Source organism: Psammomys obesus, unplaced genomic scaffold, assembly GCF_907164565.1.
Source record: "Psammomys obesus unplaced genomic scaffold, mPsaObe1.curated_primary_1811, whole genome shotgun sequence".
Lineage (NCBI taxonomy): Eukaryota > Metazoa > Chordata > Mammalia > Rodentia > Muridae > Psammomys > Psammomys obesus.
In genome coordinates this window covers 7,383,096-7,410,287 of record NW_026585504.1, presented here as the reverse complement: position 1 = coordinate 7,410,287, position 27,192 = coordinate 7,383,096, and the positions used below count along the sequence as shown (strand labels likewise).

The 27,192-nt window shown below is 47.3% G+C and overlaps 1 protein-coding gene across 1 annotated transcript; it reads left to right on the top strand.

Annotated features, from left to right (window-relative positions):
- Window positions 1-894: 894 nt before the first annotated feature.
- On the top strand, window positions 895-27,192 carry Ttl (tubulin tyrosine ligase). The gene is made up of 7 exons (XM_055614710.1): window positions 895-1,159; window positions 3,600-3,678; window positions 12,003-12,235; window positions 17,270-17,405; window positions 18,049-18,318; window positions 22,055-22,198; window positions 26,357-27,192. Exons 1-7 carry the CDS (start codon window positions 1,003-1,005, stop codon window positions 26,466-26,468), a joined length of 1,131 nt encoding a protein of 376 aa, XP_055470685.1. The 5' UTR covers window positions 895-1,002; the 3' UTR covers window positions 26,469-27,192.

Sequence of the window (27,192 nt, the reverse complement as noted above, 5' to 3'; positions counted from 1 at the left end):
GTTGGTTTCCTCAGGCTATCAGTCAAAGGGACAAAAATTCTTTAACGGGCTAATGTGCCACCACTCAGAAGGGGAAGCTGGGGTCCTGAGTGACGCAACGCTACGCTGGTGAACTACAGGACTGTGAGGAATCCAGGGCTTCCCTGGTCCCGTCCTGTTTGAGACTGACCCACAGGCACAGTCCAAAGGAGCCCTCTTCTGCAAGCACAATCCCAGGCTCAGCAGACGACAGAGTTTGACAACCCCCACCGCCGGAAACCAACAGCTAGCAGATCGGAAGGGAAGCGCAGCTGCACTTGGACACAGGATGGAACCTCAGAACTCTAGTTTTTATTTCTTTTGAGAAAGGGCCTCACGTAGCCCAAGCTGGCCTCGGATTCACTAAGTAGCCGAGGATGACCTTGGATACCCGATCTTTCTTCCGTCACCTCCTAAGAAGAGAGGCGTGCGGGATTTTACAGGACCCAGACGGAACCCAGGCCTCGGCGCTGGATGGGCAAACCTTCTAACAACCGAGCTACACCCCCCGCCTGGGTCTTTTGTTTTCATCCATCAAATCTGATTTTGAACTGGGTGGAAGACCGGGACGGACCGCGGAAAGGGATGTTTGCGGGCTAGGATCCAGGGCGCAGCTGGAATCCTTTCCGTCTGTCCCCCAGCGCGCTTCCGAGCGCCGAGGCCACACGTGCGCCCCTCACCGAGCGGCGGCCGGGGCCGACCCTGCCCGGGAAGGAGCTCCCGCCGCAGCGGCCCGCAAACCTGCCCCGGGCGCCGCGCGGAATCACGGTCGTGGGCGGGGCGCCGGCGGTGGGCGCGGCGTCCGGGTGGCGCTTGCCACTCGGGCGGTGGCGCGGGCGCCCGGAGCGGACGCAGAGGGGATCCGGAGGCGCAGCCGGGTGGCTGGGCGGGCGGCTGGGGGCTGGGGCTTGGACAGCGTCCACGGGGGGAGCCCCCCGTCCTGGACCCGCGCGGCGGCGGCTGCGGGGCGCGCTGCCCTCCGCCATGTACACCTTCGTGGTGCGCGACGAGAACAGCAGCGTCTACGCCGAGGTCTCCCGGCTGCTGCTGGCCACCGGCCACTGGAAGAGGCTGCGGCGGGACAACCCCAGGTTCAACCTGATGCTGGGCGAGAGGAACCGGCTGCCCTTCGGGAGACTGGGTGAGCCTTTCCCTCGTGGCCGCTGCGCGCACCGTTCTGAGAGCCAGCGCTTTTGTTTTTTAAGGTCATTAATCTTCCCCCTCGGCGCGAGCTCGCCTTAGCAGATCTAAAACGGGTCCAGCAAGATCTAAACCCGCAGCTGGATTCGGAATGGAGTCTGGGTGCGGTTGTCCTGTCTGACAGTGACCTAGCATCTGCCACTGAGGATTCCGCCCTGTGTGGTGTGGGCGTGGAGGGGGAGTTGTTGTGGAAACCCCAGAGGCGTGTGCTACCCAAAGGCCCAGATGAACCGGCAAGGAATTTGGGAAAAACTCATTGAATTCACCAAAGCAGTAGCTTCCAGGAAAGGGGGCTGGGGATAGGGGCTGTTCCATTTCAGCCCTTCCTTTTAGCTGCACCGAAAGTGTGCGCTTGCGGCAGTGCATCTAGTGATGGATTTTACGCAAGCCTGGGTGACCTTTAATCTCCTCACCCGCATGGGTACCAAGCTGGCTTGGTACCACTTTATTCGAGAACTCATCTGTAGGGAGGGACAGCAACTCCCTTTTCAATGACGTCATCTAGGAGTTGTCCAGATGGGTTCAACAAGCATCCCACAGCCTTGAGCCTGGTCTCTTGGTCCCCTCACTGTACAGTCATCTGAGGAGGGTCCGCCTCTCTCTGGGGAGCTGGTTCTTCTACAGAAACTCCCTTGGGAGTGGGGTCATTTGAATTCCTAGGACAGAAGGGGAGAGGGAGCGAAGGGGCATCTCTATCTTAGAGAACACCCTAGGCTGTCCCATGTCCTGGGGAGGGGAGGCTTTTCAGAAATCGGTGTGGTCAGAGATGGATGAGACTAGAAAGTGGGTCCTTTGAAATTAACTATTTGGCAACCTTCCATAGGGCATTTGGGTGACATTACAGCCATACCAAGAGAAGGCTGGTTTTCGGAGGGAGGTATGTTAAGGCTTAACCTTACTGAAATAGTTCAGGGACGACTTTTCATTTTTATACAAGTTTATACCCTAGCATGGCAATGCTGTGGAATGGTTGGTTAGGAGCCTCAGAAATCTCAGAGTAGAACATGTTCGTGGAAAATGATGTCCCTGTGTTAGCTGTGTTCCTCTGGAAGGGCTCAGCAGAGAAAATCCCACAAAACAAACTTCCCTGAAAGTACAGGAGCAGCTGACCAGTTTGCTCCTCCTTGCTTTGCCACTTCCCTTCCTGTCTTCCTAGCTCCTCTTGGCATTTGGCAGTGCTGGATGGTGAGAACTTAGGTAGAATCTTGATATTGACAACACACCAAAAGGCTAAGCTCAGGCTAGGCCGGGGTAGTTGGCCTTGCTGGTGTGATGACAAAGATAAAGCCTTTGGGACCCAAGTCCTAAGAAGGCACCACACATTTAGCAGATGACCAGCAGACATTTTATTTTTATGGAAAAGACAGCTGTGTCCTCTAACCAAAATGGTTCTCCCCCTCACTGTTGGGAGTATTCACTTTTTGTCTCAAGTGGGATTCATAAAACCCGAGGAGAAACAGAGGGTCAGGTTCGGGCACTGGAAGGCCAGGACCAATGGGACAAGAGGGTACCAGGTCAACTGTGGATTGGGCCTGTCTTCCCCAGGGAGATGTAAACCAGATAATGCCTGAAAGTTCTGATTTGGTCGTGTGCCATGGTTAGATTAATTATTGTTACCTCTGAGACCTGGCCTTGTTGCTGGAAAGAGACAAAGCATTTTGTTAGGAGCTAATTTTTTTTAATAGAATGTATCTTTGTTGTATCATTTTTGTTTCTAATCGCTCCTATTTATTTCATTTTATCCTTTGTGGTGCTGGGGAATTGAACCCAAGGCCTCACATGTGCCGAGGATGCGCTGTACTCCAAGCCTCTGGTTGTGATTGTAGAAGGGTTTCTGTAGTAAGAGCTGCTGAGATGTTTCCTCGTGGGATAGTGCAGAGTTGCTCTCAGGGCTTCTGACAGGGTCATGTGGCCTTTCCAGGACCTTCTTTCACTTCCTAGTGGCTTCTGGAAGGTCCTGGAGGTAGACACGCCATACTCTGCTGCCTACTTTCATGTTTGGAGAAGGTGAGGTTGAGGGTCAATTCGTGGCTGTATTCGGGTAGCCTTGCTCAGCAGATTACAAGCCTATGTGTGTTAGTCCCAGAGAGGACTGTGTAAGGGCCAAGGGGAAACAAAATAGGAAATACTCAGTCTCCTCCTAATAAGAAAAAGGGAGCCTCGTCCCAGCTGACCTGTATGTCAGTTTGAGTATTGGGAGTAGGCTACTAAAAGGAAAAGGGAGCTTGGGGCACAGAAACATCAGGCATTCCATGTTTGACAGCCAGCCTGAAAGGAGAGAAGGGGAAGCTGGGCATGACACATCTGTTCTGCACGCTGCCGCTGACATTGTCATTCCGTGCCTGTTCTGTTTCCCTTCTGAGCCTCTTCTTTCCTTGTAGGTCACGAGCCGGGGCTGGTGCAGCTGGTGAATTACTACAGGGGGGCGGACAAACTGTGCCGCAAAGCTTCTTTAGTGAAGTAAGTGTTCCTGAACACCTCCCGTTTCGGTGTCTTTCGTAAATGGTTTTTAGCTCTCCTCCTGAAGCTCTGAGGCCAAGATAAGGGATTATTGTAAGGAAAAAAAGAAAATCTTTGCCGGTCTGAGAGCCAACAGCTATCAGGGCTGTTGGCTCTCGGTGGCTTTGATTACAGTTTCAGGCGTTGCTATGTATCACTTAATAAGGCCTGCCTGTCTCCTAGGCCAGGCTTCCTAGAAGCAGAGCCCGACGCTCGGGAAGGGGGGGGGGGTTCTAGTGTAAGTGATTTCTTGGGAGATTCTGAAGGCAAACCCAAATGGAAGTGAGGGGGGAACGGTAGGGCAGGGTGGGTTAGGAGCCCAGCAAAGAGGTGGCTTTAGCTGAAGTCTTATCCCTGGTGCTCTGACGTGGATGAGAGCTGTCACAGCTTGAAGCAGAGTGACTGAGCATCTGCCGTGGTGTCAGTCAGGAGCAGTTCCGCCTTTTTCTTGGCATTTGCTCTCCTAGAAGCTTTCCCATCCTCTCTGATTGTGAGGAAAGGGTGGAGGAGTGGGGGGTGGGATAAGTTGCCAGGCATTTCTGCTCCCCAGAGAGAGGTGCGCAAGCTGTCAAGCATCTAGGAGTCCCTGAGAAGACACTGGGACAGAAGGCCGCACAGTCATCTCCACCGCTTCTCTGAGACATCTGGGTACAGCTAGGTATCACAAGCACAGTATTACGAGGTAGAATTGAGTGACTGAGATCCAGAGGCGGTAGCTGGGGTTCGCCTCAGCTCTTTGAAGAATCTGATTAACAGGCAAATCTTCTCATCCCTCTAAGCCTGAACACCTCCCTCCTAAAGCAATTAGGAGGATTAAGCCAGGTGACGTGTGTGAGAGGGCCTGGTACATCGTGGGTGTTTGTGCTTTAACTTTCTTCTCCGCACATGGAATGGCAGTAGCTACCTAACTGCAACTCTTGGAGTCTCGTTGCTGTTCTTACTGCCATTTTCATATGGAAGCTACTGCCATTTTCATATTTTCATCTGGTCCCTAAGACCAGAGCTATAGAAGGTCTCCTGGATTTCTTCTCTGCAGCTCATGTGTGAACAGTGAAATAGCCTTCGGGTGAAGAGACAGTAGGAGATGGGATTCAATGCAAAGTACTCTTTATACTTGCCAATGACTTAAGAGGTTGGGTGCTTCTTGTAGCATCTCTGTTTGTCTTTGGATGTGCTGGTATCTCTCCCATTTTTCTGGGATGGGTTTTCATGATTTAGCAGCAATTCCTAAGAGAATGAGGCTTCCTGAAGTCTTTGTATGATGTATTCTTTTTGTGTGTAGACTGTAAATGGCCAGGGCTGGAGAGATGGTTCAGTAGTTAGGCACACATATGCTGTTCTTCCATAGGACCTGTGTTCCTTTCCCAGGCTTGTCACACAGTTCACAACTGCCTCTGACTAGCTCCAGAGCATCTGATAGCCTCATCTGGCCACTGTGAGTACCTACACTCATCTAAATGTGAGCATGCCCACACAGAGACATGAAGACAAAAGTAGAATTTTGCTTTTATAAATAGGAAGCAGGAGATGCTATAAAAATACTAGTGCTTTGCATATTTGCTTATTCAACAGCTGTGGCGAGTCAGAGAGAACCCGGGCTGCAGCCATGACCAGTTTATTACCTTGGACAGCGCCACTTTGACTGCCAGTGTCCCATTTGCAAAATGGGGTTGGATGGTGGTGACAATTCCCGTTCTGTGGGATATCCACAATGGCATCTTGTAGGTAGTGACGTGACCTGTGTCAGGTGACCTTTGCCGTCAGCAGCAGCAGCAGCAGCTTCCATTGTTCTCGTAAGTGTTCTGCAAGGTGCTATAGCAGTTCCAGGAGACTCTGGCTCCCTTTGGCGGTGTGTCTCTGCCGTGACTGTGTATGGCTTGAAGTGACACTAGAGAGTAAGATGTGAGCTCCCTCATTTTGTGGGTTAGAATGGCACCTGAGGCGTGGGGGAGTCGGCTGTGCATTCCAAGGCCACAGCAGTTCATATGGAGCCAGGAAGGTTCTAATCTGTACAAATAGAACAGTTTGGCCGGGCATGCCTGAGAGGGCTTCCAAGAGCCCTGATGGGGTTCTATGCTGGACCTTGGACAACCTGATCCTTCTTCCTCTCACTGCAGGGAGTATCAGAAATTCGTGGGGAACCCATGGCCACACCTCAGAGCACTTAAAGAACTTTTTAATCTCCTGGCAGGCTTTTTCTCCTTTGAGCATTGCTCCCTGAAAGTGTGGATGAGCCTGCAGTTGGATGCTCGCCTCCAAACGTAAAAGAAGACATGCAAGGATGTCACACAGAGCTTAGCCTTGGCTCTGTACGGAAGTGTGGGCTTCCGAATGAGGTCATCTTACAAACCAGTACTGCCCAGCAGAAATAGGATGCTGGCCACATGTGTAATTTCAGGCCCCAAACAGCAAGTGCAAAGAACAGGTGCCATCAAGTCAATCTGTTTTATTTAACGAATGTGCTGGAGAGTTTTATGTTAACTCTACACAAGCTAGGGTTATCTGGGGGGGGGGGAGCCTCAATTGAAAAAAAATGCCTCCATAAGATCTAGCTGTGGAGCATTTCCTTAATGAGTGATTGGTGGGAGAAGAGAGGGTCCAGGCCCTTGTGGGTGGTGCCATCCCTGAGCTGGTGGTTCTGGGTTCTATGAAAAAGCAGGCTGAGCAGAGCTATGAGGAGGAAGACAATAAACAACACCCTCCATGCGTCAGCTCCGGCCCTGCTTGACTTCCTGCCCTCACTGCTTTTGAGGATGGAACTGAGCAAAATAAATCCTTTGGTCATGGTGTTTCATCACAGCAATAGTAACCCCAACTAAGACAATGGGGTAAGGGTGTAGTTTATTGGTAGAACACTTACTTTTAGTGTGCAAGGCTTTGCGTTTGATCCCCAGTATTATAAAAAAAAAAAAAAGTAGCCCCTCCCAAAACCATACCCTAAACTATGTTGTCTTTTGACATGCTATTAACATAAAAAAATGAATTCGTATTGTTCATTCTGAGTCTTCAAAATCTGGCGTGCACTTTAAATTTCTAGCCTGTCTTAGTTCAGAGGGTACATTTTCACTGGAAACCCTTTATCTGAATTTAGATTTCATAAAACTATGGTTGGAAAAGTAGATTTAGGGCTGGGGATGAGGCTCCATTGGTACAGTGATCATCTGGTATGCATGTGTACACACACACACACACACACACACACAATCAAACAGTAGATTTCTGTATCCAATTCTGGCATATGTGTATGTCAAAAGTGTATAATAATTGGGTCTTCAATCAGACCTTTCCTTTAATATTCGTATATACCGTGGTGAGATGGGTTCATTTTTTAAGAAAGATTGACTTGAGCTGGAAGCGAAAGCATATCATTTGAAAAACTTAGGCTCACATTAAATTCCAACTCTACGTCAGCTCATTAGCTTAATATTGGATTTAAAGGGGCATTGAACATACTGAAAAGTAACTTTGTTACTTTTGATGTATTTTCAATTTTCTTTGTTTGTTTCGACAACATTCACAACATCATTAAATGTAAAACCTTCAATTTGTTACATGATAAAATATGTGAAATCATGATTATTAATGTGTTATGATATTGGAACACAAATTACTATACGTGTATGAGTAGATCATAAAGTTTTTCTTCCTTGAGCTTTATAAATTTAGCTCATGTGGGTATAATATGAATATATGTGAGATTTTTGTATAACACTACCATTTAAAAATCTATTAATATTGAATGAAATAATGGCTTACTAGGTGAAGAAAATGACTTGGCAAGTATTTCTGCTTCAAGAAAATATGAATTGGAGTTAATACGATAAAATGCTTTCATCTCTCCATCAGAGGATATCAACAGAGAACACTGGCTAACTTCATTGTCTTCTGTCTGAAGTTTTCTAGCTTTCTATTCTTTTCTTTTCTTTTTTCAACAGTCTCCTGAACTGGTGAATCATGGCCTGACGTTAGCAAGTGTATCCTGAGCCATTTGGGCAGCTGTAGCCATGATACTTTTTATAGAGTGGGCCTTAGAACACAAATGTTTCCAGTTTGTATCATCAGATTCAGCGAGGCAAATGTTTCCAATATGTACCATATGGTGCAATGGAGTAAAAAAGGAAACATGAACATCCCAGTGAATCCACATTTTAACCCAACCTTGTGGCAGTTACGTAGAAGTTTCTACTATGACAGAAAGTAATTTTTTACATGTAGATGAAATTCTTTGACAGATGCAAAATATTACAAGATGGCTGTAGCGTGAGTTCAACATTGTTTCGGCCAGTGGTTCTCGACATGCAGGTCGCAGGCCCTTTGAGGGCCACATATCAGATATCCTGCCCATCAGAAATTCACGTTATGATTCATAACACTGCAAAATTATACTTAGGAAGTGGCCACAAGAATAATTTTATGGTTGTGGGTCACCACAACATGAGGAACTCTATTAAACCGTTAGGAAGGTTGAGAGCCACAGGTTTAGGCTGAACTTTGACAATATTTCTCCGTATAAGCATCCCAAAGCATTAACTGGGCAGCACCTGCTTATATAACTTATCTAAGGTTAAGGAAAACTTTAGTGTTTTTAAATTTTTCAGTTCATTTTTGATGTTACAGTTTCTAGGCAATGGCTATTTGGGGTTTAATTATAAAACTTGAGAAATATCGATCTTATTTAGGGTTCCTATGGCTGTGATGAAACACCATCACCAAAAGCAACTTGGGGAGGAAAGGGTTTATTTGACCACATCCAATCTGTAGTCCATCATGGAAGGAAGTCAGGATGGGAACCTAGAAGCAGGAGCTGATGCAGAGGCCATGGAGGGATGCTGCTCACTGGCTTGCTCCTTATAGATTACTAAGCCTGCTTTCTTATTGAACCCAGGACCACCAGCCCAGGGATGGCACCGCCCACAATGGGCTGGGTCCTCCTCCATCAATCACTAACTAAGAAAATGCCCTTCAGCCAGATCTTAGCATGAGTGCATTTTCTCAGTTGAGGCTCTCCTCTCAGATGCCTCCCTCCTCACACTGACATAAAATTGGCCAGCAAGGGTTTTTCTTTTTACCTTAATGTAACTTGTCTCATCATCTGTTCGTGCACAATGGCTTTCTTTTTGTGTGATAGCTACTTCTTTCATAGTGACTGAAGCTCCAAGTTTAGGTCCTGTTAAAAAGCTGTTGGCAGGCCAGGTAATGTGCAGCTCAGCTCTAGAGAACTTTCCTGGACGTGGGAGTCCCTGGGTTCTGCCCTCAGCACGGCAAGGGGAAAATTATTCCAGAATGTTTTTGTTCAAGGATTGGAGAGCTAGTTCAGTGGTTCAGAGCACACGCTGCCTTTCCGGGGGGGGGGGGGCAAGTTTGGTTGCCAGCACCCACAGGGCAGCTCATGACCAGCTCCAAACTTCTGCTCCAGGGGGCCCTATGCCCTCCACTAGCTTGTGTGTTCACATGTACACATACACACGCTCACACACACTCTCTCACACTTAAATATAGTAAAATATGACTTCAACCACTAATATCATTGATTCTTTCTTGGCTGTGGAGGAAAAATTGCTTATCAAATATTCTTTGCTGAAAATGTTGCCTTTACCACAAAGGCTGCTTTTTCATTTTACTGTGCCTTGACCAGAGCAGATGACACTGATTGTGAATTTGTGTCATATCTCTTCTAGTTACTTCATTTACTTATTCATTTTTTTTTCTTTCCTCTCCCGGGCATTTTCTTAGCTTCCGTGTCCCTCTTTCAATTTCCTGAGAGTACACCACTGTTTCAAACATTTTAAATCGCCAATATTTGCTTTGTTATTTTAAGTGAATGAGTGTTTGGCATGTCTATGCATGCCACATGCATGCAGTGCCCAAGGGGGCGGAAAGAGAGTGTCAGAGCTTCTGGAAATGGAGTTCCAGATGGTTGGGAGCCACCATGGGGGTGCTGAGAACGGAACCCAGGTCCTCTGCAAGAGCAGCCCGTGCTCTTGACCACTGAGCCATCTTTCCAGCACCAATATATTTATATGTATTTTAAACATTCTGCCTTAGATGACACTCATTTGGTGTACATAGCTAGCTCTGCCCATTCGATAGTAAACACGTACCATTTCATGCATGCACAGGAAAGAAGCACTGCTGGAGCTGAGTTAAGCTGTCATTCCTGGACAGAACTGTCATGCTTTTGTGTACACTCGTAGAAACGACACCGGGATGGGGCCTCCATGTAGCAACATAGAAACAGCGGAAATGCTACCTGCTAAGTTAATAAAGTGCTTGCTGGGGAAAAAAAAATATTATTACAGTGCATTGGTTTTCTGATTAAATTTAGATGTAGCTTACAGTTTACTTCCTGAGTCTTACTGGCCATCATTCAAATGCTCACTGGTTCCACGTGACCCGTGAGGACCGTATGGGACAGTGGGACAGAGCTGAACGTGGAGGGGGCTAGAAGTTGGTTGGTTTATATTTCTTAGTCTCTTTGGGTTGAAAGAACTTTCAAATCCTATTTGTTGTTAAAATTATTTTATTTAAGTTGTGTGTGTGTTTGTGTATGTGTGTGTGTGTTGAGCTTGAGCTTGCTTGTGTGTGAGTGTGTATTGAGGCCAGAGAATAACCTCAGACCTCAGGTATCATTCTTAGGTACTGTCTACCATATATATATATATATATATATATATATATATATATATATATATATGTGTGTGTGTGTGTGTGTAAATTTTTTTTTTCTGGGTGTGCCTCGCAGCACTTGGGAGGCAGAGCAGAGGCAGGTGGATCTATGAGTTTGAGGCCAGCTTGGTCTACTGAGCGAGTTCCAGGACAACCAGGGCTACACAGAGAAACTTGGTTTTGAAAAAAAAAAAAAATTTTTTTTTTTTTTTTTGAGACAGTAGGTTAAGCTGGGTGGCCATCAACCCCCCGGGATCTGTGTGTCTCTCCCCGCCCCCGCTCTGTGGTCACAAGTGCACGTCACATCATGCTGCTGCCTACACAGCAAGATCTTTACCAGCCCAGACTCCCCAGCCATTTTACCGTAAATCTTAGTTTGAAATGTCGTTTTGCTCTCTTCTCAGACTGGGTTTTGTAGATGAATCGGGATTTAGAACTCACACGAGCAGTTCTGTTCTCGACAGAAGAGGGAATGGCAGCTTCAGGGAGGTCTGTGCTTGGCCAGGCTAGACTTCAGTGGCTCCAGTTCCTGGGAGTGGGAGTTAAGAGCTTGCATCCTGCCTGGGCCTCACACGTTTGTGATATAGGAACTTTACACCTCTGTGACTCAGCTCTCCATGTGAAACGGGTTCTTGAACCTCCAGCTCTGGGTGTGGCAGGAGAGTGGTGTGGTGAGGAGCCCTTGTGTTTATGTGCCATGCCCACGGCCTGACTTCATCTTCCATGGTGTATGTCATTCTGGGAGCAGAAGGCATTTCCTGTGGTCCACTCCTGCCCTGTGTCCTACCGGAAGGATTCCATCTTTACTCTGTCAGGATATCAGCCTGAGCTAAAATTAAAGTATGAAGGATTTAAAATAGTATTTGGATTATTTAGATTGAAGAGTTAAGTAGGCTGAGAAGTTTCTCCTAGATTTTTCTCCAACTGGGCCAAGATAGTATTTTTACTGGTTGTTCAGATATTTTCTCTCTTTTCACTTTTTTTTTTTTTTTTTCAGTGTAGATCAGGTTGGGCTTGTACTGTAGAGACCCACCTGCCTCTGCCTCCCAGTGTGCCCTCACTTTTATTTGGCTCTATCTAGTATAACATATTGGTGGAAAAGTGTCAGTTTAGGGTTATATTGAGTTTTATAGAGATACATGTAAGAAGAGTTAAGTTTTGAGCCTTGTGGGTTTTGTTGTTGCTGTTTTGTCATTGGTTTTGGGCCAGGGTCTCATATATTTCATGCTGGTCTCCAGACCTTGAACTTCGGACCCTTTTTCCTTCTACCCCTTAAACACTAGGATTATAGACATCCACCACCAAGTCTGGCTTGTGCGGTGCTGAGGGTTCCCCACGGCCCTACACTCCCAGCTCACCACGAGCCTTTGAATTAACCAGGACGTGGCTTTGGAGTCACACCAGACAGTGTGATGCGTTAGAAGCCTGTCCATGGAGGCTCAGAGTGAGAGGAAACCAGATTGGGTTTTGCTTATCTTTTGGAAAAGCTTTGGGAGAAAGCAGCAATCTTTCTGAGCAAGGGGTCAGCTCACCAGAAACGGAGACTGACCCCCCTGTCGTCTTCCAGGCTAGTCAAATTCAGTCCAAAGCTGTCTGACTGACCCTCTGTCATCTGCTAGGCTCGTCAAGACCAGTCCAGACCTGTCTGAGTCCTGTACGTGGTTCCCAGAGTCCTATGTGATCTATCCAACTAACCTCAAGACACCAGTTGCTCCAGCCCAGAATGGCATCCAGCTTCCAGTCAGTAACACAAGGACAGATGAGAGAGAATTCTTCCTGGCTTCTTACAACCGGAAGAAAGAGGACGGGGAAGGCAACGTTTGGATTGCAAAGTCATCAGCTGGTGCCAAAGGTAAGTTGCCATGGCTGCGCTCTCTGCCAGTTGTAGCATCCTCTTGAGCGTTGTTCAGTGGTACATTGGGTTTTAATGATGTTCTGCCTCTTTGTTTTGAGCGTGGGGCGTATAGATGCACATGTGAAGGTCAGAGAACATCCTTCGGGAGTTTTTTCTCTCCTTTCGACACATAGATCTGAAGGATTGAACTCAGATCATCAGGCTTAGCAAGTGCCAGTACCAGCGCCTTTACCCACGGAGCTGTTTCACTGGCCCTTACTGATGTATACAGATGAATGAGTCCTCTCAGAATCAGAAGATCATGCCTAATTTTTTTTTTTTTTTTTTGAGATAGGTTCTCATGTAGCCTAGGCTGGCCTTGAATGCAGCCATGGATGACCTGAAAGTCCTGACTCTTCTGTTTCTGTCCACCAGAGGGCTAGAATTACAGGCGTGAACTCTCATGCTTGGTGTCTTTGGGTTGTGGGGATGGAACCCGGGCCTTTCTGCTTGCAAGGCCAATGTTCTACCTTCTGAACTTCAGCTGTAGCCCTTTAAAGACCTTATGTTTATTGCCTAGTGTTTATCCCTAGTGTGTATTGCCTGAGTCTTCACTCTAAGCTCTGGATATCCCCACTGTCTCCAAAAGGCATTTCAAACTCAAAGTGTCTAGGACAGAATGTTTCATATCCGTTCCTGCTTGTCCACCCAAGTGCTCCTCCTTCACATTTCCTATTTAGTGTGTGATCCCGCTGTCCACCCAGTCTCTGAAGCCCCAAATCTTGGATCTCTCCTTTTCTTTACCATCTGTATGAAATGCATCAACATCTCGCCTGGGCCACCTTCAATATCTCTTCAGGATTAGGTTCTTCTGTTCTACCACCCCCGAGCTCAATCACAGCCACCGTTCTCTCTAGCCAGTTGCTGCAGTGGGCCTCTCCGCCAGCTGTCATCTGGCCAGACAGAGTGATGACTGAAAAAAAAAAAAAAAAAAACGCAGATCTGATTATGTTACTTCCTGATGCATTTAGGAGGGCTCCAGGGGCCTAGTGGGACTCCACACTATTGGACACTTCCCGGCATCTCTGAAACCATCTCCTGTTCTTGGCCTTGCTCACTGTGCTGCAGACACAGAGACTGCCTTGGATCCCAAGTAGATAAATTTGCCTCTATACCTGGGATGTGTCTTCATCAGCTGAGACATTGCCTCATCAGAGAAGGCTCCTCTGGTCTAAAATGGCCTCCATGCCTGTTGCTTTCTGTATCTTTAACCTATGTGTGTTAGTGTCTTCCCAGGACTGTATCACATCTTCTGGCCATTTCCTTGATGTATTATAATCCCCACATAAACACGGACTTCTTCTGTACCTTCTTCTGTTTGCTTCTGTACCTTCCACACAGGCACTCAGTACACGTGTGGAATGGATGCCTGGAAAGGGAGGAGGCTCATCATATCAGCTCAGACTTAAACAGAGAAGGTTCCTGATGTAGTGAGCGCACAGTCTCCCCCATAACTGCTGTCATGTGCTATTTTTAAACCATTGCATCTTGAATTTATTTTTTTTCACGGTTTGGAAGAGCACCTGGCCAATTGTTACTCATTTCTGTTCCTGGTCCATTGGACTCCAACTTCTTTTCCTCCATCACAGGATAGGAAGGCATCCCTTGGAATCTCCTGAAAATGGTCGATGTGAGCTATTGCCACAAGCCGGGGGCCTCACCTGCTTCTTCTTTTCTCTTGTAACTCCATCTTAAGTACTATTTTTAGTTTGATTCTGCTGGTAAATTGGGGACTTGGAAGAGAGATAGGCATCTATTGGCATTCTAGGTTGTGGCCCAGGAGTCGGGATGCCGTTGGGAGGATATTATTGGTCCCTGGAACTCATTAAGACAGCACAGAATGGCACCAAAGCAACAGGAGGGAGGAACAGAGAATAACATTTTGAAGAATTTTGTTTTAAGGGTCGAAATGAGTGTCTATGGGCATTTAACAGGGAGTGTCTATGGGCATTTAACTACACAATCAAATTAATGGGATGAAAACATGGCTTTTATGCTTGTTCAATAAGTATTACTTATGCCTACTCTATGCTTGGTGTGGTTGGCTCAGAGTTTTAAATATATCAGCATCTCGCTGCTGTTCATCACCATCATGATCCGTCTCTGTCCTGGGCCACTTCAGTTCTCCCGTGGAGCCCCATGCCTTTCCTGCGCCGTTGTCCCAGTCTGCGTGCGATGTAACTGATAGGCCCTGTTGAAGTAAAAGCAGATGGTGCTGCATCTGCACATGGCAGGATGGAAACTGGCACCTCTCAGCGTTAGCCTATGCACTGAGTGAGTGAGTGAGTGAGTGAGTGAGTGAGTGAGTGAGTGAATGAGTATGTGGGGTTTCAGGATTAGAAGAGACATATGACCCACAACCTAGTCAGGGAGGTAGGACAAATAACACAGGGACGAGGCAAATAGATGTGTCTTCTAAATGTGTGTGGGCTCTGCTTGTGTGTATGTGCACCACAGGCATGAAGCGTCTGAGGAGGCCAGAAGAAGGCACTGGATCCCCTGAAACTGAAGCTACAGGAGGTGGTGAGCTGCCGTGTGGGTGCTGGGGATCGAAACTCAGTCCTTGGAAGAGCAGCCAGTGCTCTAACCACTGAGCCGTGTCTCCAGCTCTTATTTTTTATAACTTTTAAAAACTGCTGTCACATAGTAAATGTAACAGGCATAGGAAAATGGCAGAGTTACAGTCTTATCGCAAATGTAATTGCTTTTAGTTTTTGTTACCTTTCTTCATAAATGGGCAAGGCCCGGTTCATTCACCGTGATCCATTGCTTTTGTTTTTTAGTTTTGTTTTGTTTTTGTTTTTGTTTTTTAATGATAACATGTAGAAAGCAAATTAAAAAAAAAAAAGTAAACTGCCAAGATAGAGCATGTGTATGTAGCTCAGAAGGCCAGAAGCGCCAGGAGGATTATGAATGAGGTCAGAGAGCGCTTGCAGAGTGAAAACCATGTGTCCGTGGACTGGAGAACTCAGCGGAGGAAGCATGTCAGTTCACCCAGCCGTGCAGATTCATGGTGATTCCAGCTAAGAGTGCAGCAGGGTTTTCCTACAGATGTAAAGCTTCTAAGTTTCTTATGAAAAAGCACAGGCCAGAGGGTACACTCAATGATCTTGAAAAAGATAAAGTAGAATGACTCCCTCTACTCGGCAGGTGATACTCAGCGTACCGTACCACCCTGGTGCCCAGGACACTGCAGTCTGGCAGAGGGACAGAAGCATGAGTCCACAGAACAGGTTCAAAAACTCAGAAGTAGATCCAGACATTTATCCACCTGAATTTTTCACAAACGTTTATGTGAAACGCATTTGTCTTCGCTTCTTTTCTTGCTGCTATGATAAGATACCCCGACGACGTGAGTTAAGGAAGGAAGGGTTCATTTTCGCTCACAGTTCAAGCTACAGTCCACTGTGGCCGGGAAGTAAGGCCAGCAGGAGCCTGAGGCAGCTCCTCATGTTGCCTTTGCAGGCTCGGGAAGACAGCAGTGTATGCCTGCTGCTCAGTTCCCGTTTCCACCTACAGCCCAGAACCCCGTGCCCAGGAAACGGTCCCACCCACTATTAAGATAGTCTTCCCACCTCAGAAAGTGTATTCAAGATAACCACCCTGCACACGGTACCCAGAGGCCCTGCTTCCCAGGTGACTCGAGTTCATCAGAGGGACAACACTAGCAACTGTCAATAAAGGAGAAACATGGCTGGGGTGGCTCACGGGGGTGCTCACTTACTCTGCAGGCGTGAGGATCAGGGTTCAGGTCCCCAGAACCCATGTAAAACCCAGGTGGGCATGACAGTGCCCTTGCCATTTTGGTGCCTGGGAAGCAGTAGCAAGGGCCCCCTGGAGCTAGTTGGCTAGCCAGACTAGCCAGAATGGCAGACTCTGGTTTCCACTTGTGACCCTGTCAAATATATAAGCTCAAGAAGAGCAATTTGAGAGAGATACCTGGCATCCAGTCCAGACCCCTGCACACATGCACCCCCCAACGTGGAAACCATCATGCACACATGCACATGCATGCTCATAGACATGCAAGAGGAGCTAACCATTTCAATAAGTGTTGCTATGTACAGTACATGTTCACGGGGAAAAATTAACCCATTCAAACCAATTCGCAGTTCATGGAAAAGGTAAAACTGAAATTGGGTGAGAGAGGAGCAAAGAATCTATAAACATGATACCCATAAGATTGAGGGCTGAGAAATGAAACCTGACCAAAACAAATCTTGCTCTGTCAAAGCCCCTTTGAAAACGTATTCCGTGAAAACACAAATGGCCATGTACCGTGTGATCTGGTTCATATCAGTGTGTGGAAAATGCAGGCTCAGAGCGACAGTGGGGTAGGAGTTGTGAGAAGCCGGGGCGAAGAAAGAGAGCTGGCTACAGAATTCTAAGAGGGTGATGAAAATCTTCCAAAAATCGGTTCTCATGACAGTTGAGGAACTTTACTTGAGAGACTTCAAGCCATCAAGCTGTGGCTTTACAAGTTTGGATTTTCTAGTGTGTTGTCTCTCAAACTGTTAAAGGCCGAGCTGCCTGTCCACTGTTGATGGACAGTCCCCGTGCCTGCAGTCTTCTGTTGTGCTGTGGGACACACTGCTCTATGTCTGGGTCTTCAGCTTGGTGGTCTGGTACTGTCGCCTCCTGGCTTTTCTGTAGGGCGTCTTAGAATGAATCTGGTGATCACAGGCCATAACCGGTTATGTTATAACTTGTAACCAGTGACATTGGTATCATAAACGACTCAGAAACGGAAATCTTGGGCCAGAGAGATGGTTTGGCTGGTAAAGGTGCTTGCCGTCAAACCTGACAACCTGAGTCCAGCTCCCCAGGACCCACACAGTGGCAGGAGAGGACAACCTCCTTTGGTCTCCACACAAGCAGTATGGCATATACACCTGCGCACAAAAGATGGAGTTTTCCGTTTCCTCCAGCCTCAGTCTGGAGCCGGCCCTCCTGGAGTGAGCCAGCTGGTCTCTGTGTCGATTCTCTCTGCAGGGGAAGGCATCCTCATCTCCTCAGAGGCGGCGGAGCTTCTGGATTTCATAGACAACCAGGGCCAGGTGCACGTGATCCAGAAATACCTCGAGCGCCCTCTGCTCCTTGAGCCCGGCCACCGCAAGTTTGACATTCGGTAATGTTCGGTGTGCCTGGCCTTGACTGCAGTCATCCTTTCAGAGTGTGGCAGGATCTGCTGGGAAGATGGTGTGACTTCCGAGGGGCGTGTGGCTGGCCGTAGCCAGCGTGTTGCCATGAGTACAGCTAAGCCACCCAGCCAGTGGCTGCTTCCCTTTTAGTTCTTCTGTCTAGAAAATGCTGCCAGGTTACAGTGCCAGCCAAGATACCGGAAGGCAAACAGGGCACGTGGAGGTATCATTTGTTAACCTCAAAAGCATCTATAGCCTTCAAAATTGCCTATTTTAAAAAGGAGCTCAAGCATTTATTTATGGTGAAATACTTCATTTGTCTCATTATGGTGCTAATCCGTTATTTTGGCTAACTTATTATTTGCCTTCTATAACTGTAGAACCTTCTCCTTTTCTATACCGTCACAGCCCTACAAAAATTCAGTGTGTGTGCCGGGTGGTCGTAGGCGCATTTAATCCTGGCACAGGGGGAGAGGCAGGCAGGTACCTTCGAAGGAAGTTTCCAGGCCAGCTAGGCCTCACAGTAGGGCCCTGTCTCAAAAACAAATAAATGATAGTAATAAATTAAGGTGTGGAGGTTCTGTATAAGAACATGGGATCTGAACAAACTGTGTGTTTATCGGCTTGCAGAAGCTGGGTCCTGGTTGACCATCAGTATAACATCTACCTCTATAGAGAGGGCGTGCTTCGAACTGCTTCGGAACCATACCATGTTGATAATTTCCAAGATAAGACCTGCCATTTGACCAATCACTGCATTCAGAAAGAGTACTCAAAGAACTACGGGAAATACGAAGAAGGCAATGAAATGTTCTTCGAAGAGTTCAGTCGGTACCTAACAAGCGCCCTGAACGTCACCTTAGAAAGTAGCATTTTGCTGCAAATCAAACAGATAATAAGGTGAGTTAGAGGTAAGCATTTTGATTTATGTGTTCTGAAAGGGACTTAGGGTGTTTATGCCTTCTAAGAGATTGTCCCACTTAAGCTGCCTAATGTATGTAAAGAAATTATTTTCGTTTTAGTGTCTGTAGAATACATCTGTGGTAATGTCATTTGTTCTAGGTACTGATAAATTATATCATCTTTCTAGTTTACTTGGATAAATTAAATCTTTTTAAAAAAATCAATTTTGGGCATTATTAACTATCTTTTTCGTTTCTTACTATTTCCATTATCTCCTCCTGTTTGCTGTTTGAAGAGTTTAATTTGCTTTTCTTTTATTATTTAATCTAAGATGAAAGGTTAGGTGATCGATTTGAGATGTCTTTATTAAGAAAGACAAACACAACAGACGGTTCAATGTCTCAATCTTTCTTCTGTGTTCCACAGATCATTGAGGTTCTGTTTCTATTTTTATCACATCAGAATCTTTTTATTTTCCCTAATGCTTACATCCTGCCTTGTGTGATGTAAGAATTTTTGCTTATAACCCAGGTGTTTATGGACTTCTCATAATTCCATTATGGTCATAGGGACAGTGTATGGTTTCGCTTTTACCTCTCTATGTATTTACTTATTTGTTGCATGTGTTGATATGTGTGGTGTGTGTTCACATGTATGTGTGCAGGTGCCTGTGTGTGGGTTCACGTGTGTGCGCTTTATATGAAGCAGGGGCTGTCTCCCGCTTGAACCCAGAGCTCCCTGATTCATCTGCTCTAGTTAGACAGCTGGCTGTAGAGATCCTGTGTGTATCTTATATTAAATAGTATATCTTGTATTTGCATTTACCTGCTCCTGACTTAGTCTATTTCTACTGTCATTTGTCTTGATTCATTTTATAGTATACCTAGGAATAGTTGCTTAGTGTCAGTATTCTTTATTATAGGTTACAAAATCTAGTAATTTCTAAAAATGAAGTGCAATAACACCAAAGTATGGTTCAGTGAGTTTTAAGTCCTGTACGTATTCCGCTAACCATGAAACAAATTGTGATATGAAATATTTAGAGTAGGCACACTCCTTTTATCCCAGCACCTGGTAGGCTGAAGCAGCAGGGCTCAAGCTAGCCCTGGCTATATGCTGAGACCCTGCCTCCAAAATAAGTAAGCACCTATGGGAAGAGAGAAAGAGAGAAAGGAGGAAGGAAGGAAGGAAGGAAGGAAGGAAGGAAGGAAAGAAGGAAATAAGGAAGAAAGGAAGGTGAGAGAGAAAAAGAAATAAAGGCACCAACCAGAGGCCACCTTGGCAAGAAACATAAGTAAATAAACACACTTTGTGTCCTTTAATTTCGATTCTGGATACCAGAACTTGGCACTTATCCAGTAACTTCCAGCCTCCAGACACCTCCAACGGTCCAGCATTCTGTCCCTCCATGGAAACGTGAGCCGCTCTTTAAACAAATCTCTGAATACACTATTGTTTCCTTTTCCCTGGAGAGCTGCAGCCTGCGCCCCCAGGAAGCCTTTTAACTCCTTAAGATAGGGTTCCTTGACGAAGGCAGCCTTTCCCGTTGTGGCTGCTCATGTTAAACGGTGTAAATGGGGCTGCACTACTCTTGTTGACATCGTGCAGCTGTATTTACACACAGCGGTAGTTTCTCTCTCTTTTTTTAATTACTATGTATTGTTCCAGTCTGTGAATATTACAGAATAAATCTTTTCAGAAGTTGGGTTTTATGCCCTGTATTTTATTTTTGTTCATCTTTCCTTTTGTTTTTCTTTTTACTTCTTTTGGCTGGAAACGTTACATGTCAAGTTCTTTGGTAGTCATAGGTTGTTTAGAATTTCTACATCAAGAAAATAAAGCAGAAGGAATCCCTACTCTAGGAGCCGTTTATTGGACCCTTCCTCTCCCCCTGCTGGTCATTCCCTGCAGGGCAGGGCTGCTGCCCCTGAATGTTGATCAGGGCTCTCAGGTTTTCCTTTTCCCTAGCCAGCCTCCCGCGGGCTCCCATTGCAGCCAAAAAAACCCAAAACCAAACCAAACCAAACAAAAAAACAAAACAAAACAACAAAAATCCTGCACTGCCTGCAGCATCTGATAATGAAAAACCCTCTGCTGCCGATTATTCTTCCTAACCTCCTAGCAGATAAAAAGTTTAATTCTGTGTGTCACATTGTAATACTTGCGCTTTTGTCTTTTTCTGTCATTGCCCCCTTTCATTAAACTTCTGCCTTTTAAAAAAACTTGTCGTATTAAATATATTTTAATTAAAACACTTTTAAAGAGCCGGGTGTGGTGGTATGTTTACCGCCCTTGAGGCGGAAGGACCTGGGCGAATGGAGCCGATAAGTGGACAGACTTAGGTCTCACGCAATAGCCAACTTTATTCAGAGTATCAGACAATTTATCCTCTGGAGGGTCCAGAAGAGTCACCTGAATAAAGCGTACAATCCCAAGAACAAGCAGCACCCGACCAAAAGGAATGTTCCCCATAGAGACATGTAAAGAAGTAACTATAGCCAGTTGGAATGAGTAATCTGAAGTAAACTCCCTCCTATCCGCTACTCCTGGGAGAAACACGAAAACACGCTCCAAGAATAATTCCGTTTTGAGTAATCCAAGGTCTCAAGACTCTTGTTTCCTTGGAGTTTTCTCACAAACACTCGGAATTCTCCTCACAGGACTCCATGCTTGGGCAGTGTTCCAACAGAGGGGTGTGACTTTAATCCCAGCACTTGAAAGGAGGAGGCAGGTGGACCTCTGAGTTTGAAGCCAGCTTGTGGTCTGCACAGAAAGTTTCAGGCAGCCAGGGATACACAATGAGACCGTGTATCCAAAACAAAGAGGAGAAAAAAAAAAAAAAAAAAGAACAAAACAGAAAAGTATTCTTACATAGAGAAAATGCCTTAAAATTTTTAAATGCGACCTGTTTTTAGACAAGATTGGGCATGGTCAGGGTGGGATAGCAGTAGACCTGGCCTGTCTTTAGACCTCTATTTACTCAGTATGATTGTAAAATTCCATTTTAACTTTTTTCTATTAAAACCTTCTAAAAAAAAAAAAAACAAAAACAAAACAGTCCGTGTTAATAAGAATTCTGTGATAGGACGCTGGAGAGATGGCTCAGAGGTTAAGAGCACTGGCTGTTCTTTCAAAGGTCCCGAGTTCAATTCCCAGCAACCATATGGTGGCTCATAATCATCTGTAATGAGATCTGGTGCCCTCTTCTGGCATGTAGGCATACATGCAGGCAGAATGCGGTATAAATATATAAATCTTTTTTTAAATTTTGGTGATAGATTTCAGTATTTAGTCTGGATACTTGTAATCTTAAGTGCCCCATTAGCAGTAGTTGGCAGTAGATCTGGAGCTAACAGGAGAAGTCAATGCCATGCAGCGTTCCTTCTGCAACTCCTGCCTTACCACGTAATACAGCCATGTGGTCTGGGGAGACGGCTCATCATGGCTGTGCAAGCATGAGGACCGGAGTTCCATCCCCAGCACCCACATTTAGAGCCTCGTGTGTTGGCTTGGAAGCCCAGCCTTGGGGAGGCAGAGACCGGCAGATGTCCTGCGCTCACTGGCCAGCGGGTGATTCCCATAAACAACTGTGGCAACAGCCAGTGTGATAGCTGCACCGATGCAGACACATAGTGACTTGGTGCTGAGCGATAGCATGTGTCCCTAATGGGGTGTGTGTTCCTTCTGTCCCCACCACCCCAATCTCAGCGAGCTCTCCCCGTTCCCCTCACAGGAGCTGCCTCATGAGCGTGGAGCCTGCCATCAGCACCAAGCACCTTCCTTACCAGAGCTTCCAACTCCTTGGCTTCGATTTCATGGTGGATGAGGAGCTGAAGGTCTGGCTCATTGAGGTCAACGGTGCCCCGGCCTGTGCTCAGTAAGCCTGAACCCACCTGTGTTGATAACCAGCGGTTGGGTGTGCACCTTGGGTAGGCAGACAGGTTCGAGCTCGGACCCTTTGAGTGCTGTCAGGAAACTTGTCACAGTGAGGGGGAGTCCTTTGGGAGACCCTGGCTGGCAGGAGGGCTTAGCTGAGCCATTTCCCTGTGTGCTGACGCCACCAGGGTTTCAGACCACACTAAGCTGGGTGTGGTGGGTTAGACCTGTCATCTCAGCATTGGAGAGGCTGAGGCAGGAGGATCACCGTGGGACATAGGAGTTTAAAGGCCAGGCCTTTGCCACTCGCTTGGAGGCTGGAGTAGACGAGTCACTTGCCTTTATCAGTCCTGTCAGGCTAAGCCTAGCCATCCAGGCAGCACAAAGGGTGTGAGTTCTTTGTGCTAAGAAGAGACACAAGCCTTGGGGAAGGACTATGGGTAAGGTAAGGGAAAGGACTGTGGAATATATTTACAAACTTAGATAAGTTTTTTTAGTAAGGAAGAATGTCAGAGGGGGTGTGACTTAGTACGAGGCCTGCTTGGGGTTGATGGCTGGAACCGAGACCTGGAGGAGTCCCAGCAAGAGATGCCAAGGGTGGAGGAGAGCAGGCGGTCCTTATGGCCTCCCTTCAACACTGACAGCTGTGTGTATATGGTGCTCCCTCCCGCCCTTTCTGTCAAAGACCCGTCTTCCCCTCCTGACTCCTCCCACTTCCTTCATCTTTCACAACACCTCTCCTCTCCCTCATGGCTGTGGGGCTCCCATTACAACATGCCTGTGTGGATTTTCCAGCTGCTTCTCCATGAAGCTGCACCAGTGAGGGCACCGGCCCCACCTCAGCCTGCTCCCTTCATGGCCCAATCTTTATTTATTCATTTTTTTTTTTGAGGAGTCCATCTTTTTCATACCTGTTTATTTTTATGTATATGAGCAATCTGTCTTTACGCATACCTGAAGAGGGCATCAGATCCCGTTACAGACAGTTGTGAGCTCATTGTGTGGTTGCTGGGAATTGAACTCAGGACCTCTAGAAGAACAGCCAGTACTCTTAACCGCTGATCCATCTCTTCAGTCCCATGGCCCGATCTTTAGACTGCGGCATTTCCAGGAACTGCCTTATCTTTCTCCAGGAAGCATTCTTTGAAATGATGGACCTACCTTTTGTACCTTTATGTCCTCATTTCCCTGTGGTAGCTTTGGAGGAGGCCACCTCCCTCTTGTGGAATCTTTCTTCTCTGTGTCTTTGGGTCCTTGTCTACCAGATGGGGCTGTCTAGCAGGTGCTGCAAGCGAGCTGGACTCTCTCTTCCTCACCAAGGACTTTAGATTCTGGCTCTGGGTGGCCTTTGGCTTTCTGTTCCACTTCTTCTTCACGTGTTCTGCTTAAAGGTCATAATACATCCACTAAATTAATGCGGCTCCTGAATTCATGACCCGGGTCCACATGCACCTCCCCCAGGTCCTGTGAGGATGTCTGTGGGTCTGATGAGAAGCACCCAGCCCCTTGTCCTCCTCTCCAGACTCCCCCATGGCGAGGAGAATGAGGGCCCACCGTCTCCCTCTTCAGGGACCGACAGAGAGCCTGCTTTCTGCTCCCATCAGCTCAGTCCAGAGGTCCTGTGGACTCCCTCTGGTTTCCTTGCTCTTCAGTCCTTTCTGCCAGTTACCCTCTCTCCCTGGAGGACTTCTGCAAAGAGCCTCCGTACCAGAATTTCTATTTCTGTACTGTTCCTTCCCAGGGAGCCTGAGTGAGGAAATAGAAGCCACACACACCCTCCACCTGTGAGGCATCTGTCTCGCCTGTCTCTGCAGTTCAACCAGAGATGCCATTCCCCCCACCCCCGAAAGCTCTTACCCACGGTGTGGTCTTTGTGCGCTCCGTGACCTTCCTGTGGAACCCTGGCCCCTCCACGAAGCCTTCCCTTAATGAGCTTCCATTTTCCCTATTCACTGCATCCGTTGCTATCAAACAACTCATTTTTGTCTCCTTCGAGGAATGTTCACACCATGATGTCTCCACCCTTGTTTTTCTTGGTGGCTTTTGAATCTTGTGCTGGCCACATAGTTCTCTATACATAGTCTGTGAATGAGCAAACTGTCTTCACTAACCTGATTTCTTCCTTCCTTCCTTCCTTCCTTCCTTCCTTCCTTCCTTCCTTCCTTCCTTCCTTCCTTCCTTCCTTTCTTTTTCTTTTCTTTCTTTCTTCTTTCTTTCTTTCTTTCTTTCTTTCTTTCTTTCTTTCTATTATTGCATGTATGTTTGTGTAGGTGCAGCATGGGTACGAAGGTCAGAGGGCGACCTTGTGGAGTCAGTTCTCTCCTGCCTTTACGTGGGCTTTGGGAACCGAACTCAGGTTGTCATACTTACGCCACAAGTGCCTTTTCCCACTGAGCCATCTCATCAGCCCAGCGCTCACCTGATTTGCGATGGCTCGGGTATTTTTAAAGTAGAGATGTCTTTATAGTGCCTAGCTATAGTGCCTAGCCAGCAACTGCAGTGCCTGAGTGTAAAAGATTTCTTTACATTAGGCCCAACTTTACTTGCTAAGCCAGATTCTTTTAGCTACGTGGTTTATGTGTGGACACCGTAGCATCGGGCTTTCCGTGATGTATGCCTGGTGGCGTGAGACACCTGTGCCACACTGAGTCTTTCTGTGTCACCAGTGATGAGGAGGCGAGTTGGCCTGGCCACCCCGAAACTGGTCTGTATATCATTTTCTTGTCCCAGCGCTCCTCGTGGGAGAAGCTCATGGTAGTAATTCATGCACACGGCCTATTTTTTATAGCCGTGGTTCTGAGTGAGCTGACATCCTTCACTGAAGGACATCCATGTCTCTGTCCCTTCAGAAGTTCAAGCGTGAATGATTTGGCTGTTAAAAATGGGACTTGATTGTGTAAACAGAAGGGGTGGGGCTGGAGAGTCAGGGGAGGGCAAGGGAGTTGGGGAATGGAGAGAGAGAGGAAAAGCAGGACAGATGAAGTTCAGCCAGCAGTTAGGACTTCCGAACTGGAACATGGCTTCCCAGTGGCCTTGTAACTGACCTAGCAGCCTAGAGGATGTGATGGGAGAGGCTGCTGGGTGGACATGTCTTTGTGCAACAGGGATGGGAAATGGTATAAGAGGAGCTCCTCCTAGCCCCTAGCTGGTGGGAGTAGGCACACAGAATTAGAATGGTTAAGACCTTGGGGCTAGGCAGGCTGGCCTGGACTCCTGTCCTCAGATCTGGTTACCGGGGTTCCTGCCACCTCCTGAACAAATTGTGGGCACATGAGTCCAAGTCTCATCCAGATGTGTTTCCTCACATCTCTGGCTTCTGCCTGTTCCAAGGGTCAGTCCCAAGCAGCTGGCTCTGGGGATTCCTGCTGCCCATGGAGTCCTGCAGGGGAACCCGACACAGCCCCCACTGCTTGGAGAGATGGGAGATTCCCTCCTTTGCCCTCTGCTTTGTGCCTGTGGATGTTAGAGGTCAAGCCACACTGGAGTGAAAGCTCCGGTTTGCTGACTAGAGCCACAAGAGAGGACACTCAGGAGGTGGATTTTGTTGTCCCTGGGGATGGTTGAGGCCACTGCCTTGTGCCTCGGACAGTCCACAACACGCTGCTCCACTTTCAAGTTTTGTTTCTCCTCTAGACCTTGAGTTCTTCTGTCTTGTCAGGCTAGGCTAGTGTTTTCTTCATGTTTCCCTTTCACATCCAACACGCACACTCACACAGCCGCCTCCCCTTTCTCCAGAGTCTCTGCCTCTTTCCCTTCTCCTTTCTCTGCTTTTCTGAGCTGTCATCATCCTTTGTCTACTGCTTCCTGTTTCCTGGGTCCCATCTTAACTGTCAACCCGTCAAGTCTTTGCTAGTGTCCCTTTTCCCTTAGAAGGTGGTGATTTTCCTGGCTGATGCCTGCTCCTCCAGCCTCACAGACAGGTGAGGTAGGCTCATGATATGCTGAAATCGCCTTCTCTAAGGCCATTTTAAAACTACTTAAATACTGCCTTACATGTTTTATCTGTGAGCAGAGACTCTTGTGGGTACTTTATTTACAGAGACAAGTTTTACAAAGGTGTTCACGTGATGGACACACATGCACACCCCATACCCAGCTTTGATTTTTCTCTTGCACTTTGATGAACACCCTCAGTGACATCTTTAAAACCCCGTTTCAGGAAGCTCTATGCAGAACTGTGCCAGGGCATCGTGGACATAGCCATATCCAGTGTCTTCCCACCCCCGGACACGGAGCAGGTGCCACAGCCAGCGGCGTTCGTCAAGCTGTGAAGGACCTGGAGGTACAGAGCCGCCTTGGGAAGTGTGTGGGGCCCTGCTCCGGAGGAACGTGAGATTCCTGGACTGCTCCTTATCAAGCATGTTGGGGAACGGATGTACAGGTAGAGTGTGCGAAGAGAAGGCAGCTGTGGGGGAGCAGTGGCGCCGTCTTCAGTGCCGTGGAGACCTTGGGAAGCTGAAGCAAGCGACTGAGAGGGAGAACCGAACGCTTCTCTAAAGGGCCAGAGCCGGGGATTTGGATATGGCGTGATCTGATCCCTTGAGCAGTTCCTGGTCTTGGGTGGTACCGGGAGCAGGGCTCCTCCTCCCCAGGGACCTCTGGGTGGTGTGTTCCCACAGACTGCAGCTTTAGTGCCTTAGCTCTGTGTCCAGCGCAGCCTCCCTGGACGCAGACTGGACCTTGGAGCATTTTGGAGGTCGCCACATGCTCCCTGCACATCCCCTCTGCGACACTCTCCTGCTAAACTCTGGGCAAGCATGCAGCACAGTCCATGCTGTGCACTGGACTGTCAGTGAAGGTCCCTTGCTTGTCACCTTCCTGGCGGGCTACGGGTGAGTACCTGCCAGGGGTCCTGCGGGCATTAAACAGTGTATGCTGCTCACCGCATGTTTTAGAAACAAAAGCAGCAGGCCTGAAGAATCTGCAAGCATCAAATAAGCATGAGAGAGAAAGAAGAAAAAAAACATGATATTTTAACCTAATGAGGTGGGTGGG